This window comes from Rhincodon typus, chromosome 10, assembly GCF_021869965.1.
Source record: "Rhincodon typus isolate 14 chromosome 10, sRhiTyp1.1, whole genome shotgun sequence".
NCBI classification, from domain to species: domain Eukaryota; kingdom Metazoa; phylum Chordata; class Chondrichthyes; order Orectolobiformes; family Rhincodontidae; genus Rhincodon; species Rhincodon typus.
This window is the reverse complement of record NC_063341.1, coordinates 41,776,521-41,795,430: the sequence shown is the minus strand read 5'-3', so window position 1 is coordinate 41,795,430 and position 18,910 is coordinate 41,776,521. Positions and strand designations below refer to the sequence as shown.

General features: G+C 40.1%; 1 protein-coding gene across 1 annotated transcript in view; it reads left to right on the top strand.

Annotated features, from left to right (window-relative positions):
• agbl4 (AGBL carboxypeptidase 4) overlaps window positions 1-18,910 on the top strand; it is a 690,087-nt gene that overhangs the window by 585,977 nt on the left and 85,200 nt on the right. Inside the window, exon 10 of the mRNA XM_048602285.1 lies at window positions 6,438-6,590. Within this exon, the coding sequence (XP_048458242.1) occupies window positions 6,438-6,590 (153 nt within the window). The remainder of the gene's footprint in view (window positions 1-6,437; window positions 6,591-18,910) is intronic.

Sequence of the window (18,910 nt, the reverse complement as noted above, 5' to 3'; positions counted from 1 at the left end):
CAAGGCAACTACCTATCGTAAAGAGCAGTGGAGTCTGCATCATCAAGTGTATTCAGCGCTGAGATAGACAGATTTTAGATCTACAAAGGAATCAAGGGTGGAATCATACTGCTTTAGGGACATCACAGAGGCCTTGTACACAAGGAGACGGGACTTCACTAGTCTACCATCTAAGTATTGAGATTCAGGAAGAGCAGGCACATGACTTTGCAGGGGGAGTGGAAATCACAAAGGTACTTCATTGAGAAATAATGAGTCAATGCATGTTTCTTTGCAGGTGTTGTATCTCAGTGAAGAACTGTAACTGTAAAGATGCAATTGGTGTTTGATCAGACACAGAGAATCATGTTGATAGATGCTGTCTATCCTGAATTTCATTCTCCACTAGTCAGCCACTCTAGCCTCATATGAGGCAACACACAAACCAAAGAGTAGGTGCTTGGAGACAAGAGCCACCTGCTCCATGTGTGGCACTGAACTCCAATCCCTGCCCCACCCCCATCTCACAAATCAGGCACAGTAGATATACAACTGGATTCTGTGAACAAGAGTGTGGTGGTGCAAATCGTCAATATTTTAAATTAATAGTTCTGCTAGCTAGATAGTTTGAGGGAAGCCCTACAATATTCATTGGAGCATCTCTCCAAATTCTGGTGTTCTGCCTCATTCTGCATAATAGGCTCGCTTGTCAATATAACTCTTAGCAACAGGACTTTTATGAGCAAACTGAGAAGAAGAAGAATATAAAGGGGAGAGGCATCCAAGGTACTGCTGCCTGGAGTGAAGGATGTTTGGGGCATGGTGATGGTGGTTTCAGCGGAGACAAGGAGGCTCATTGCTGTTGACAGATTGATGTATGGGGATGAAGCAGGATTTCAGAAGTTGCACAAGGCAGGAATATTCAAGATATTCTTGAGAATGCAACAGCATCAATCATTACTGGCTCAATAATTCTGTCCAATGAGCTCAGGTCTATGGAGTGCACCTGTCCTCTGCTGCCTCTCTAATGCCGGTTTAATCACTAAATTTGGATGTGCTCTCAGGAAATCAAAACTTCAGCTTCCATGTAACTAAGCCACCCCACCAACCATGTTTCCCACTCTTGCGCACACCATTAAATCACCCCCTATGAAAAAGTAAATACATTTATTCTGTGGTCATTTCATTATCATGACCTACTTAATTGTTTGGACGCAATGACCTAAGTCTTCCAGTCTCAAAATTGCTGCCTAGGATCCTCTGCAAATGTCTCTGAGCCCAGGTTTAGGTTGGAGACTTGGCTAGTTATTACGAGTTAGCTGGATACTTACCCAGCAAAAGTTAGACCGTTTAAAACCTGGTCTAATACCTGTGCACCTCCACAGTGGACCATACCCTCCCCACCCTAACATATATCCCAACCATTATTCCCTAATTTGTATAAAAGATGCCCTCACCTAACATTTAGTTCTTCTAGGACCTTCTTTGGGTGGATTTGCTGCCTCCAACCCTCCTTGTAATACTAGTCTACAGGGCTTACTAGTATTAGGTGGTGAAGGATTAACCACTGGTAATTCTTAGATAGAAGAGGTATGTATTTGAGTAACAAGAAATAGTTTATCACATAATAGTAAGATAACAGATTATATTACATTAAGGCTGATTAACTAGATTAGCACAAGGTAAGAGACATTGTTGTCACCTAAGAGATAAGGGCACATTGCTCTGTCAGCCAAGATGAGCCTAGAAAAAATGGTCAATAACTTCAGGCAAGAAAAATTACCATTGTTCAGCCATCCACATCAACCACGTCGACTGTGTACAATCAGTGAGTGGGTTTTATCAAGAATTGTCTTTCAAATCATAAAATGAAGCTTGCATAGATCGCAACGTATACCTCAGTCTGGAATATAAGACACCCCCATTTATTCAGCACCAAGTATTATGCTTTTACACATAGTCAACATGCAAACAGACGCCTCTGTTCTGCTATGAAAAGTTACACTTGAATGAGTAGTCAGACTAAATTTACCCAAGAAACGTGCGCTTTACTTAGCTTGTACTCTAAGTCAGCGTACATAATCAGGCAACACAAGGCTGTGTGGTGAAGAAGAAACGCGAGGAGTTTTAAAAAGTTCAACATAGAAGAGACTATGCGAATGATGAACAGAAATAGATCCTCCAGCAAAATGAATGAAGTGCAAAGCTGGCTTAAAGCTAAAATATGTAACATTTTCAAACTCATCAAATAGCTGTGCTGCAGAGAGAGAATAGGTATTAGTGAAAAACTGGGGCGATAATGGAAGAAAAAAGAATTAACCCTTAAGAAGATGCCCAAGACCAAATGTGTCATGAGAACAGGGACCCACACTAATCTGATCTAGAAAAGCATGAATCAAATGTATCCTCAAAAGCCATTGGAATGATTTATTTCCTTCATAAATGTAACACATATGTAAAACTTAAGTGGGCCAAATCAAAACCTCAGTCCAGCAAATATTTAAAACCAACAGCTAGTTGGTGGAAACAATTTAGTATTGCAGCAGAAATCCAAGATTGCTCAGAAACTTCTAAAAAATTCCTTGATGCCAAAATGATCAATTTCAATGATTCCTCATCTGACAGTTACCAAAACACTAATACTCGTTAAATGACGCTCGCAACATGGATAAAACACCCATGAATTTTGATATGCTCAGCCACCAATCTGCGGAGTGGAAAGTTCTAAAACATTTCAAGTAAAAATGATAAGCGCGACATGATAAGATGCATGATAGCATAGCTGATAGAAGGAAATTAAATTCTTTGGCAATTTTCAAATGTAAATCCATGCTGAACGTCATGTTCCCTGCAGGAGGTTTAATGCATGTCCCTGACAGTGGTTGAACGGATAAAGAAGGAATGACTTCATGGATGAAGGCATGATGGAATAGGCACCACAGGGGCCTGCGTAAGGAACGCAGCTAATTACCATGAGATCCCATATAACAATTGAGATCAAGTGGTGCCTGTGAATAAATAACACATGCATTGCAGTTATGTCAAGGTGATCTAACGTCTGTAGTCCAATATTTGAATATGTGTTTCAACAAGTCAGTCAAATATCATGTTCATACCACATGGAATAAATGAATGGTATTAGAATGGAAGTATGCATGCTACTCCTTTGAAGTTTGGTTTCATTTCCAAATTGTGGGATACGATTGGTGTACAGAATGTTCACATCATTCAAAAAATGTGAAATATCCAATTGAATTCTTGGTGAGGAAAATGAGGGATTCCTGGAGGGATGATTCTGAAAGTGTATCTGTCATATCTGACCCAGAGTGGAACCATTATGATGATGCATAGCCAAAGTGATTCAGAATGAATTTGATCAACTCCTTGGATCGGACATAAAGACCATGAATTTGATGGCTGTAAAACATGTTAATTGAGATCAGAAGTATCTTTGTGCAAATCATTCAGTCAGTAATCTGTGCCATATTAATTTAATGTGAATTAACAATGTTTGTTTTTTGCATCTCAAAATGGTGACCATCCACAACTACATTGTAGGTTCACATTTTATACTCGACCACCATTTTGGGAGGATTCTTGGAGAGTTCATAGGTCTAATAAAGCACCACATTCTACACTAAAATCCTTTCTGTCTTCTGAGCTCCACAGTTCCTACAACTTTTCAAACTGTTTCACCCAAATGACTTGAAAATAGCTCATTTATATCTAGGATCATGGATTAGGTTTTCAGATCTACCACCTGTTCCATCTTTTAAAACATCTAACATGATCATCTGTCATAAATTCCAATCATCCGCAGGTTTTATCGCGGTGAGCAGTAAGAACTGATACCATTGATTTAGCACATGAATATTTCTTCCTATTTAGATTTTCTCTCCCATAATTATATATATGAAATGTATATTGCATAACCTCTTATTTTCACTTCTGTTTTATCTTTTTGCATTTTTGTTAATACTCTGTTTAAATTTCTTCAGCTACGACTTTTCATTATGTTCTATGCTTCTAATTTATCGCATTATTCATGACTTATCTTTGTACTCCTTAAGTTTATGAATTTATTTGCTCACATCTGCTCTTTCATTGACAGTATTCACTGTAAAATAAGATATTTGCATACTACCTTCTTTGCATACTGAAGGAACAATCTTCCCCAGTCAATAATATTCTTACAACACTGTTACAGGATTTACGAGGATTTGAAATTGATACCGTTACTAAATTGTGTTCTGATAGCAACGATCTGTTATCTACAATTATTCCACAGTTGAATTAGTCAACATTCTGATATCTACACTATTTAAGTCACTTGTTAGCTGCTTCATAAATGAAAGATGATATCATTATTTCAGGAGTATTGTGACTGTATTTTTTTATTGAAATTATTTGTTCTTTTTTCAAAAATTACATATTTCACTGTTTTTAGCTAGCAAATATGGACTTATCACATTTTTCAGCAAAAATTTGGAATTTTGGCCCTTGAATCTGAACAGCACAATGTGAATTTTTTTGATTTATTTAAAATTGTAGTAGCAATTTGTGATGATATTATCTGGAAGTTCAGTTTCTAATTATCATTCAGCCAAAATCAACATTTTAAAAAGTCTATTAAATATTTATGTATCTTGAACACAACGCCCCTGAAGTAGAGGGGAGCCACTTCTTGTTCAATAGTGTCTAATATATTTGTGGAATTTGAAAGGAATTCATTTTGATCGTTTGATTCACACGAACACATATCATCCAAATCTTATCAAGTTATATCTGACAAAGCCATTTGAGATAATATGCTGAAGATGAAGAAATATCTGAGACTTCTACATAGTTCAGTTTGACCTTTTTTTAATATTAGAAAATTAATTTCTGAGCTGAAACAAATGTATTGGGTCTGTCATAAAGATGAATACAATCCCTTAAAGCCATTTTGTCTTTAATTCATCAGTGTGCATGCTTGCAGTTTGACATATACAAGTCTGCTGTCAGAGCTTCAAATATTTTTAGGAAATGTTGTTGCATATGAAATATAAATAAGCTGTGATATGTACAAATTTAATTTATCCTGAACATGCTGTGAATTAGCTGAGCTCATGAACATACCTATTGTATTTTATGTCTGCCTGTCTATGCTGTCTGTGCCATACTATACCAGAAATGGAAATTGCACTTTATACTTCTGATTTGTCCTTTTCCCATCATCTGAGGAAATTTGCCGATTATAAGAGTTTTACCGCTATTAAGTCTGAATCTCCTTCAAGCTTCTGATAGACTGGCCCTAACAGCAGTCGCTTTACTTCTTTACAGGCACCATCCATCAGCTTGACATGGCTGCCGATGGGCCAGTCATATTGTCTATATTTCATACGCAAACATCAGAGCTGCTGACAGCACTTTGCACACTAGGAAATTGCTTCTGCTGTGAACAGAATTTAAAACAGAGTTCTTGAGCTCCAGTATGTGTTTATGACCTTAGGGATAGAAGCGTTGTCATGAATAGATAATGTTGTGATGTTCATGTATATTATTTATCACTTGTTTTTTGAGTTACAATGTTCAGTTCAGTTCTTATTCATTAGAAATTTAAGTCTTCTCATTGCTTCCAACAGGAGAGGTTTTATAATGCTACATTTTCAGGTTCTCAAAATCTGGGTTTTACTTTGTTTATGTATGGTGACAGAAACCACTGAAGAGAGAAAGTTCATTATTTATTGCTCAAAAGTTCAAAACAAACATATTAAAAAAGGTATTATATGAAATCCTGCATTGCAGAGCTCAGTTCAGTGATGTAGAAATTTCAATATTGCTGTGGATACAGATAAAACCTTAATGCATCTGCATGACTTTCCAAGATATCTGTTAAAAGAACATTGAAAAACGTGTTATGAAGAAAACCTATTTAAAAATCAAAGTAAAGTATGACAAAAAGAGAATCTTTTGTGTGTACTTTATGTAGGATCTTTTTATGTTTTCATAACGTATGCCAAAATGGTAAAATATTCCTGGCTGGCCCATTGAATTAAAATGAGCACATTATCCACTGTTTTTGGAGTCCTTTTATTTTGCAGGTAATTATAGTTTCAGTAACTTCTCTCCACAACAGATGTACAAACAACGCATCTGGGAATTAAGCATCGAGACAATTCTTGTAAAGTATCTATTGCATCATTTCAAATTTCATCCCAAACCACAAAATTATAAATTTGAGATGACTGTAAGTTGCAATTCCTTTAAAACTCATCATCTTGCCATTTTCAAATTTCACAGCCAACCGCTTGGCGCAATATACTTTCATTCACCTTAGGATTAATCTCCTAAAGGATTGACCTTTACTTATTCAGGAGAAGGCAAAGTTAAGTTCTTTTAGTAAAACATTTCAACCTTGAAGCTGGTTTATGTTTTTCCAAGTTACATTTTATGTTGACTTTTATCCTTTTTAACAGAAAGCAAGCATGGAATTCTACATTGACATCCATGCACATTCAACTATGATGAATGGATTTATGTATGGAAACATCTTTGAGGATGAAGAGAGATTCCAGAGGCAAGCAGTCTTTCCCCGGCTTCTGTGCCAAAACGCTGAGGATTTTTCATTTGTAAGCAGTTTTTTCTTAATTACTTCAGTAATTTAGTTATTTCAAGAGTTTACCAGATTTTTGCAAATTTGTTTTCACTTCAGTAGCATTTTTTACCTGTTTTTTTCAGAAAATATTTCATTCATACATAAGAACTGTGTCTTTGATATAGTAAGTCTCAACTTACAAAAATTACAAAGTAACCATGGGGAAAATTTACTGTAATCCTATGTGTAATAGAATTGTCAATATGTTCTCTTAAAGTTTCTGTGGTTGATATTTTGGAAAAGGAAAAACATTCTCTCAAAGATTATTTCAGTTAGACAAACTTTGGGTACAAACAAAAGAATTCATTGTTACTGAAATGTTTTATTTGCATTGTTGTTTCACAAAGATTACATTTTTTTACATTAAAGTAAATATCTTCTCTCAAGTCTTGAAATTCCTGAGTCCATGACTTCAATGGTACAAGTACGAATGAAGCAGAACAAACAGACTAAAGCTGATGATTCCAAACCTAAATTTTGGGTATGGAGTCATCTGCATGATTGTGACAGATACATTATACCTACTTAAAACATTATCTTTCATAAAATTACTCCCCACCAATCACATTGTTGAATGGAAGATAATTCTTAGACTGCTGCCAATGCCACTCATGTTGCTTATCAGAAAATACATGAACTGAACTAGCAGTGAAATCTTCACCAATATAGATTAGTACTTTAAGACATAGAGATCATTCCAACAACAAGCTATACTTCTATAAATGGGAAAATATATGTTATTGGGAATCCATTGTCTGCCTGTTTTGCTGGAGTACCATGTTGGTCTAGCTTCCATGAAGGATATGTGGGATTTTGTTTGCGTGGTTCATTACTTTTCCTTTATTTTACACAAAGACATAATGGGCTGGAGTTGTTCAGACTCTGCAGACCCTTAAAAATGGCAGTCAAAACTCAGATCCTGAAGTCCAACTCAATTTCCAGTTCATCCCAGTTTAGATCCAGTGTGGCTGTCTCCAGTCTGCAGACCCAACACTATCCTGCATTTCTCCTATTCCAGTCAGGGAACTTTTTCCAAAGACAGACGTCCCAAGGTAGAAATCCCTTCAAATCTCCCCACCACGGCAAGCAAGATTCAGCATAAGGGGGTCAAATTTCTTCATGTTAATTTAATAATATTCAGGTTAGGCAGGAATGGAAAATGGGATGTGAAAAAATAACATTTTTGTTTGTCGCTTTTTTGATTGTCAAACTTTCTGATAAACAATACACTTACCCTCAAATGGATGAGCATGAAAAATCATATCATATGACATAATTCTCCTCTTGGCAAGTTTGGAATGGAAGAAATGTCTGTGCTTTCAGGGTTTGGTTGTAGTGCAAAAATCAGCCTCTTCTGCTTTGAATTTCTTGAGGGAAACATCTGATTCATTATGATCAAGCAATGAGTTTTATGAGGTTAGAAGTCTAAAGTTAAGAGTTTGAGTACCAATCCCATCCATGCAACTATCCCAGCCCTCAGAACTTGAGGTCAGTTTGATGCATCTAATGGGCAGTGGGTGAACCTTTACTGCCAGATTTTTTTTTACTTACTCGTGGATCGTGGACATTGCTGGCTGACCAGAATTTTCATCTGTTCACTTGCTGCCCTTGAGAATGTGGTGGTGAGCTGCCTTCTTGAACTGTTGTAGTCCATGTGCTGTAGGTTGACACACAATGTTAGGGAGGGAATTCCAGGATTTTGACTCAACAATAGTGAAAGGACGGTGATATATTTCCAAGTCAGGATGGTGAATGGCACAGTGGGGAACTCGCAAGTGGTGGTCTTCCTATGTATCTGCTGCCCTAGTTCTGACTTGTTCTTTGTCAAAAGTGGACAGACTTTGGGGAGTCAGGAGGTGAGTTACTTGCTGCAATATTCCTAGCATCTGACCTGCTCTTGTAGCCACTGTGTGTATGTGGCGAGTCCAGTTGAGCTTCTGGTCAACGGTAACTGGCAAGGATGTTGATAGTGAGGGATGATAACGCCATTGAATGTCAAGGGGTGGTGGTTAGATTTTCTCTTATAGGAGATTGTCATTGCCTGACATTTGTGTATTGCAACTGTTACTTGCCACTTGTCATCCCAAGCATGGATATTATCTAGACCCATTACATTTGTACATGTACTACTTCATTATCTGAGGAATTGCGATGGTGCTGAACATTGTGCAATCATCAGCAAACATTGCCACTTCTTACATTATGATGGAGGGAAGGTCATTGATGAAGATGGTTGGGCCTAGGAGCTACCCTGAGGAACCCTGCAGAAATGCCCTAGAGCCAAGATGACTGACCTTCAACAACCACAATCATCTTCCAATGTGCAGGTATAATTCCAACCACCAGAAAGTTTGTCCTTGATACCCAATGATTACGTTTTTGCTGGAGCTTCTTGATGCCACACTCTGTTGAATCTAGCCTTGATGTTAAGAATTGTAATTCTCCCCTCATCTCTGGAATTCAGCTCTTTTGTCCACGTATAAATCAAGACTGTAATAAGGTCAAGAGTTGAGTGGGCCTGGTGGAACCCAAACTGGTTATTGCTGAGCAGGCATTGCATGATAGCAGTGTTGATGACAATTTCCATCACTTTACTGATGATCAAGAGTAGAGTGATGGGCCGGTAATTAGCCAGGTTGGATTTGTCCTGTTTTCAATGTACAGCATGTACCTGGGGAACTTTACACATTGTCAGGTAAATGCTTGCATTGTAACTGTACTGGAACAGCTCTAGAGCAGTGTCAGGTCTGGGGCATGAGTCTTCAGTACTATTGCTGGAATGTTGTCAGGGCCTGTAGCCTTTGCAGTATCCAGTGCCTCCAGTCATTTCTTGATATCACGTGGAGTGAATCAAATTGGCTGAAGACTGGCATCTATAATGCTGCGGACACTGGAACAGCTGAGATGGATCATCCACTCGCCTTTTCTAGCTAAAGATTGCTATGAATGCTGCAAACTTATCTTTTTCACTGATGTGTTGGGCTCTTCCATCATTGAGGATGGGGATATTTATGGAGACTTCTCCTCCAGTGATTTGTTTAATTGCCCACCACCATTCACAACTGGATGTAGCAGGATTGCAGAGCTTAGACCTGATCCCTTGATTGTGGGATTACTTAGCTCGTCTATCACTTGCTACTTCTGTTTTTTGGCATGTTTGGTAGCTTTACCAGGTTGACACCTCATTTTTAGATATAGTGCTGCTCCTGGCATGCCCTCCTGTGCTCTCCATTAAACCAGGGTTGATCCCCTTGCTTGATGGTAATCATTGAGTGATGGGTATGCTGCACCATGGAGGTTACAGATTGTGTTGGAGTACAATTCTGCTGCTGCTGATGGCCCACAGCACCTCATGGATGCCCAGTCTTGAGATGCTGGATCTGTTCAAAGTCTGTCCCATTTAGCACGGTCATAGTGCCACACAACATGATGGAGAGTATTCTTAATGTGAAGGTGGGACTTTGTCTCCACCAGGACTGTGCAGTAGTCATTCTTACTGATACTGTCAAGGATAGATCATCTTCAGCTGGCAGATTGGTGAGGATGAGGTCGAGTATGTTTTTCCCTCTTGTTGGTTCCCTCAGCACATAGAGTTTAGCAGTTATGCCCTTTAAGACCTGACGAGCTGGATCAGTAGTGCTGCTGCCAAGCCACTCTTGGTGGTGGACATTGAAATCCCGACTTGGAGTACATTCTGTGCCCTTGCCACCATCAGTGCTTCCTCCAAGTGTCTTTCAACATGGCAGAATATTGATTCTTAGCCGAGGGAGGATGGTACGTGGTAATCAGCAGAAGATTTCCTTGCCCATGGTTAACCTGAAGCCAAGAGTTTTCAATGTTGAGGACTCTCAGGACCCCTTTGAAAAGTTTCTTGTGCAAATCCAGCCTCATGAACACTTGACAAAAGTCCTGATCTACAAAAGCAGAAAGTGGTCATAAGATTAAAAAAGCAAATCCCTGTCGCTGCTAATCTATCTCCTATGGATCTGAATTCCTTTTATTCCAAGCAAAAAAAGGCATCTGTTTACTGTTACAACTCAAAAGAAACTACTGGCTGGTCTATTGGTTATTTCAGTATTGCTGTGGTATTATGTGACTAGTTGAAAGACAATTTGCAAGATTTCATAAGCACCACCCCCCCATCTAACTATTGTAGCACCTTTTTTGTCCATTTGTATTTTTCATACTTAATTTCAGTTGTTTCCAGAATAAACCAATTTGTTTGGTGCTTGAGTTTCCATGTGGTGCACTGTCTTCTGTCTGTTTTGCAAAGATATCCTGTCCTGCAGTTAGCAAAGAGGTGAGTTTGGAGATGTTATTGTTTGGGTTGCAGAAGCTTCCAGCACATCAGTAGAGCGATTGTGCGATTTTTTTTCCTGAGAATTAGTTTTTAAAATCCATTCTTCGTATGAAGATTTTTTGTCCAACGTGGATGAACTGATGTTTAAAATGGCTACATGAGCAGGTATTATTGGGTGACTGGGAGCATGTAGTTTTGTCTGAGAATCTATCGGTGTGTGTTGAGATATTTTTATTGCTAATAATATCCTTGATCTTCCTGCTAATCCCGTTCTTAATCAGGAATTCTGCAAAAGGAAAAGACAGGTATTTCTGACTGAAACAGGCCTAGACTTGTATGACACACTCTGTCAGATATTTTTGAAAGATTGAGCAGTAAGTTACAGTGTACAATCCCTAGCCATTGGATACTGCAGAAAGCCATTGGTTTGGAACAAGGAATAATTTTCCCAGTGAGGGTACAGTATTGGAGATTTTATCTGGTTTTGAAAACACCGTCCATCTGTCATAATTTTGAAGAATTTCAAGAGAGCATCATGGGAGAGATTTGTGTGCAGTTCAAAAGTAATCTGGAAGGTGGTGCAATGCTTGAATAATGCAATGTGTCCAAAAAGATTAAGGTAGCACGTCATGCCTCTTTATACATTATGTATTCTGTGATCTCTCAGATGTTGGGTGATGGTGAGGAGAGACTGATAGCCATTTGCCTCATGCACCCTCAGCTCCAGGGAACGAAATCATGCTTAGGTAGAGTGAAAAGCTTTGTCCTTGATTTCTGGAGGAAGAAAAGTTCATAAGTACTTGTATTGTCACAGTTTCACAATCATAACTGGTCATAAGCCTCTAAAGCCTGGATTAAATCCAGTGCATCCACTACTCACTTTAGCTGCAGGCAAAATGTTGAGTTGGGCAATGGTTTTGTCTGCTTCTAAGTATGACATTGAGAACACACGTCTGGATTCCATTGGTGTAGTGGTGACAGGATGTCTAGATCACCATCCGCATCAGAGGTAGACTCCAATAGGGAGAATGTATTTTTGATTTGATTTGATTTGATTTATTTATTGTCACATGTATTTATTGCAAAATACAGTGAAAAGTGTTGTTTAGTGTCGCCACTCTCCAGCACCATCTTAAAATATAGAAAACTAAACCAAAACGTAGAATATAAAGGCAGTTCTTCTTGTTAGAGATAGCAGGAACTGCTGATGCTGGAGAATCTGAGATAACAAGGTGTAGAGCTGGATGAACATAGCAGGCCCAGCAGCATCAGAGGAGCAGGAAAGCTGACAGTTCGGGTCTGGACCCTTCTCAGTTATCTCAGTTCTTCTTCTTAAGTGCTTATAGATGTGTTGTCAGTCACAACAAATGATGTTGGTAGAACAACTTGTAGGGAGCCAGTATTGAGATGGGTATATAACTATATCGAAAATGGGTGGCCAAAACAGATATTAAATTTATGTAAGGCCACTTTTTATGGATAAGTCGATAAGCATTGTGATCTATAGGGAACCAGAATTGTAATTCCTCAAAGGTACAAATGTGATTTTCAAAACGTCTCTGTGAGTCTAGTGAGAAACAATCTTTGGGGGCCAGGGTAAGATAGGATGTAGAAGACACATTGAAATACTTAAATATATCCAGGGGAATAGAGTTATGGTAAGGACAGGAGGTTTGAAGGGGGGGATGTGAGAAAATCTTTTCCACCTAGAGGATGATGGAAATCTGGAATTAACTTCCTGCGAGGGTGATAGAGGCCGAAACCTTCATAACACACAGTATTTAGCTGTCCAGTCGTGATGCATACAGTCTATAAGCCAAGTGCTGGAAAATGGGATTAGAATAATTAGGTAGTTGTTTTTAACCGTCACAGTTGTGATGGACCAAAAGGTCTTTTTCTGTGCTGTAGATCTCTATGACTCTATGTCAATCTGTAGAAAAGAAGCTGTGATTTGTACCTTTGCAACCATGGAAATAGTCAGCTGGAGTGTGGCCGAGGCAGCACATTGATTTTGTAGAATTTGAAGTAAAACTGCCCTTCATTGTGATAGAGATAGTAAGCACTGCCGAGGCTGGAGTCAGAGGTAACAAAGTGTGGAGCTGGAGGAACACAGCAGGCCAGGCAGCATCAGAGGAGCAGGAATGTTGACGTTTCGGATCAGGACCCTTCTTCAGAAACTTTCCTGCTCTTCTGATGCTGCCTGGCCTGCTGTGTTCCTTCATTGTTATACCCATTCAAAGTGCACTGAGGGGTTTCTGATGAATCAAAAAAAACAACTAGCAAAATTTTAGATATTTTGCGCTTCCTATAGGGTCCCAGAGGAAATTACTTTGGTTTTGTTCATTAGACTTCCAAATTTCATGAGCATGAATGGAGTGAAACTATCTAGAGTTTCACTGTATCATCCTGCTTTGAAGGGAGCAGCAGAGCACACGGGACAAATTGTTAAGCATCCTCTTGTTAAACAAATGTTTAATGCAAATTGAAACAAACATCAGATGTCATTGATTCACAAACTTGTGAATGTTTGTTTATTTATGCTAACAAGACTCACACTAGTACTGGCAGAGCACCAGCTGAATTGTTTATTAGAAGATAGGCTGAAATGAGTCTTTTACTGAAGCCACAAATTGCAGTCAGTAGAAGGAAGAAATCCAAGCAAAAAGAGAGATAGGAGTGGAATGAGAGAAAGAAATCTGAAGTCGACCCTGAGGTTAGAATGAAATAGTGGTTGAGGCGGCTAACAGAAAGAGTTATGAAAATATATGGTATTCATACACATTAAGTCAAGATGTCCGGTAGTGAAGAAGTTCAGCTTGTCCATTGTTTGCTGAATATTACATTTATTTGGCATCTCCAAGTTGTGTCAACTTTTCTGGAAAGATTTTCGCTGTGAGTCCATGTATCTTACCAAACTTACTGTATTAATTAACTACCCTATCTCTATGACATCTCTCACATCTGATTCTGGTTCCATCTTACCATGTGTGTTCCTAGAACAACTCAGCATTCAGTAGGTATTCTGGAATTCACTGGCATCCCTTACGCCAGCGCCATCTTTAAAAGCCAGTCCTGCACATGGACAAGCATTGTCAGTCAGGAGCTGTCTTGCACAGTTGCAGACATTGACCAATCAGGTACTCAGAGTGGTCAGAGTGAGAACGCTAACCACATAAGGATTGAAGAGCTGAATGTCAGGCAGAGTGAATAGCTGTTAATGGAGACAGTGGGTGGCTAACGATAGGTAGTGTGTAATGGCAGGCTAGGGGATAACAAGGCATGATGGGTGGAGTAAGGGGCAAGGACATGGGAGAGTTCAGACCCTAAAATGATTGAACTTGATACTGAGTCCAGAGGGCTGCAGGGTCCCCCGGCAGAAAATGAGGCGTTGTTCTTCCAGCTAGCGCTGAGCTTCACTGGAACACTGCAGCAAGCCTGAAACAGAGATGTTGGCCAGAGAATAGGGTGGCGTATAAGAGGTCTACCTGGCTGACCTAGTTACAATCATTACATCCCTCCCGCTCTGAGTCTGAGATTGTAGGCCTGTTCCTTTTTCTGTCGCTCCTCCTCGGGCATTTTAGTACTGGGTCACGTTCCTCCAACTCTACCTCTGATACAGGCAGCATGTAACACACAGTAGCTTGCCTTTTGTACCTAGAGCATCTTGGAAGAAATATATTCTCTTCTTCAGGTGGCAAAGGCGAAGAGGCAGCAATATCAGCTATGTCCATCTCAGATTCCCAGGTATCTTCAATGCTTGGCAGAGAACCCATGGGTTCTCTCACTTAGCAGACTTAGCAGAAAATGAAGAAGGGTCCCGACCTGAAACATCAACTTTCCTTCTCCCCTGATGCTGCCTGGCCTGCTGTGTTCCTCCAGTTCCACACTGTGTTATCTCTGACTCCAGCATATGTGATTCTTGCTATTTCTGTACAGTTTTTGTATTGTCATCCCTAACTGGCGAATGAACTCTATGCATGTCCAGCCACTTTAAATGGCACAATGACTAAGAACATTGAGCCCATGAAAGGGCCTGCTTGGTCGATTTGTAACCGAGTCCATGGTTTACCCAGCCATTCTCATGAATGTGGGGGAATTGTTGGGGTAATTTTTGTCCTTGCTGGCACTCTAGGCACTTCCCCATCTATGTGGCTACATCTGCATCCAATACTAACCACCAGGCATAACTTCTAATGTCAATGTCTTCATTTGGGAAACCCCCGGCTGATCCTAAAGGAGTTCAACCAGAGTCTGGTGGCAACCTTTGCTCACGCCAATTACTCTTGTTCCGCATAATAATATGTTGTCCTCTTTTGTAATCAGGTCTCTTCAGTTTCAATTCTAGTTGTGATGGGCCTTTGGTTTCCCTCAAGACCACCTGCTGTTTCAGTTTTGGCTGGAACGAATCTTTCTATGTCCAAAGTCTAATATTGTCAGCTGTTACTGGAAGTGTATCCAGAAAATTTAAAACCATTTTCCAGTTGCGGGACCACTGGTGGCATATCTGCCAGTGGGAGGAGGCTCAATGCATTCGCATTTGCTACTTGGCCTCCCGGACCGTGTTCCAACTTGTAATTATACACTCAGAATTTGAGCCCAACACTGAATTCAGCCTGAAGCTACGGGCGGCACTGCCTTGTCCTCTTTAAGCCGACCTTGCAGGGGTTTGTGGACCATTATTATTACAAATTTACTTCCGTAAAAGTATTGGTGGAACTTCCTGACTCCAAATATGACCGCTAAACCTTCTTTTTCTATCTGGGCATATTTACTCTCTGCATTAGCCAAATTCCTGGATGCAAATCCTGTTGGGTGTTCCTCTGCATTCCGCCACCTATGAGCTAATGCTACTTCGATGCCATATGGGGAGGCATCACATGTCAATACCAGATCTTGCTTGGGAGAATAGTGTGCCAACATCTCAGAGGATAATAGCTGCTTTGTCAATTCCTGAAAGCTATGGCTTGGCTACAGAACCATTTCCAAGGCTGACCCTTTTTTGAGAATTGGTGCAAAGGTGCCAGGATGGAGGCCAGGTTATGTATGAACTTTCCATAAAAATTCACCAGCCCAAGGAAAGACCTAAGCTATGGTACAGACATGGGAGCCGGGGCATCTTTGATCATCCTCAATTTATCTTCCAACGGGTGTAACCCGGTCTTGTCGACTCTGTCGCCGAAGTAGGTCACTTGGGATGCCTGGAACACACAGTTTTCCCTTCTAAGGCATATACCCGCCTAGTAGAAATGTCTAAGGATTATGCCCAAATTCTCTTAGTGCTCCTTATTGGTCTTCCCCGTTATTAGTGCGTCATCTAGTTAGATGATGACCTGAGGTAGGCTTTGTAAAATGTTTTCCATCATCTGCTGAAAAATTGCACAGGCTGACAATGCCCCAAATGTCAATCTTGTATATTGGTACGAACTCTTATGAGTATTAATAGTAGCATACTCCGGGAATTCTCATCTAACTGCAATTGCATTACGCATGGCTCTTGTCCAGCTTTGTGAAGGACAGACCCCTGCCAGCTTTGTGTACAAATCCTCTATGGGAGGGATTGGGTATTTATTCAGCTGCGAAGAACGGTTTACTGTTTGTTTAGGATTACCACAAAGGCAAACCAACCCGTCGGCCTTAACAATCAGTACAACCAGTGCTGCTCATTCTACCAACTCGACCAGTTTGATGATTTATTCGCTTTCCGGCCTTTTGATTTCTGCCTCTACCTTTGCCTATAAGATATATGGCACTGGGCGGGTCTTGCAGAATCATAGAATTGCTTTCTGGTCAACATGCAACGTGGCCTTGGCTTCTTTGATAGTTCCTAGACATTCCTGGAAAACTTCCAGGTTTTTAATCAGGACTTCACTGAAGCAGCCATTTTCTAATCGAGAAATGTTGAGCCAATGGTCAATTTTACCACATTGAAGCACTTTGTAAATTGTTGATGATATTGCCCGAAAGATCCAATGTTTAGTGTGTTTAGGAGAATCAGCAGCAAGGGCTAGTTTATGTTTCTCAGCAGACCCAGCCCTTCCTGATTCCAGGTACCTTGATCAAGCACTGAGTGCCAGAAAGAGCTCATTGTAACCATGACTGCGGAATCCTGAATCTGACAAGAAAGATCCTTCCCATATCCTAGTCTCATATGCCTTTAGCCTAACATCTTGCAGATGGGGTCGGGGTTAAAAGGTGGTGCAAAGGGTTCCAGTGCTATTAGATTCAGAATTAACTTCGACATTCAAGAATACCATATATTCAATTTGTGTCTGTGATAATTATTTAGCATTTTGCTGTACGCAAAGTAATGAACTACAGAGTTAACGAAAGTAATATACCTTTCTTCCAACAAAGTTGTAACACTAACATTGTCAGTGCGCCTCTGGTGAAGCGTTGGTGTTCTGTCTCGCTTGTTATTCATATGCCTTGGTTTGCTGGGGTGGTTGGTATTACTTCCGGTTTTGTTTTTCAGTGGTTTGTATATTGGGTCCAGTTCAGTTGTTTGTTGATGGAGTTCCAGTTGGAATGCCAGGCCTCCAGGAATTCTCTGGCATGTCTCCATGAGATGTTACTGACGATGTTACCTAACTGGGTGATGAAACGTCTGCAGTCAAACACATAGGCTCGGCGAGCAAGTCTACAACCTCATTAAAGCCCTATACACAGGTGCTGAACCATAGGAAAAAGGCATGTTTATGCCAGCTTATATGTTTTGTTTTAGATAAAAAAGTTAGATGTCATGAAAATGATAACTGAGCATTTTGAAATTTGTAGGAATTAATGCTGTGTGATCCACCCTCCACATATGAATTAGTTCTGATTTCAGCCTAACACACCCAATAAAGATCCTTTCACTGATTATCGGGCCTCCCTGTTCTGTTGTGAACTATCTGTGTAGACCCAGACTAGTTTCTAAGGCAGGGTGATAAGAGCTGAGCATTACATAGTTCTGCCATGACCTCCTACAGTAATGACCATTGGATCTTTCAGGCAATGTCATCAACAATTTACAATGTGCTTCATTGTGGTAAAATATCCTAATGTGCTTGACAAATAGCTTAGCAAACAAAATTTTATATCAATCCAAAAAGGATGGAATAGGATAGATGATCAAAAACTTGATTGAAAAGATATATTTTGAAGAGTAGCTTAAAGAGGGCAGGCATGAGGTAAAAGTGTAACATTTTGGGAAAAAATTCCAAATTTTTTTGTGCTGTATTTTATGTGTAGGTAGTTGGTATAAATCCTTTCCATCTGCTGTTTCACCACACAGCAAATATTATAGTGTGCCAACAAGCAGTAGATTGCTACGAGTCTACAGGGATTAAATTGTTTATGAGACCTACACAGTAGCATGATGCAAATTGAATACCGGATATTTTAAAAGTGAAAAGTTCCTCATTTGCATTTAAATGCTTATACTTGGACATATCGAGAATGCTGCTCAGGTAGTGCCTCCTACGATTTACCAAATGTGCTTGCTGCCTCTGGTGGCTAGCCATAGTGTAAAATAAATCAAAGAAATGTGAGAGCTGGAGATTGGAAACAAAACAAAAATTGTTGGAGAAACTCAGCATGTTTGGCAGCATCTGTGGGGGAATGCAGAGTTACCATTTTGATCTGGTAACGGGTGGAGGAGTACAACGTACAGCCACAGGTCTGGAGGAGGGCATTGTGCAGGCACAGGGCTGGAGGAGGGCAGCGTGCAGGCACAGGGCTGGAGGAGGGCAGTATCCAGGCACAGGGCTGGAGGAGGGCAGTGTGCAGGCACAGGGCTGGAGGAGGGCAGTGTGCAGGCACAGTACTGGAGGAATGCAGTGTGTAATCACAGTACTGGAGGAATACAGTGAGTAATCACAGTACTGGAGGAATGCAGTGAATGCAGTGTATAATCACAGTACTGGAGGAATGCAGTGAGTAATCACAGTTCTGGAGGAATGCAGTGAATAATCACAGTACTGGAGGAATGCAGTGTGTAATCACAGTACTGGAGG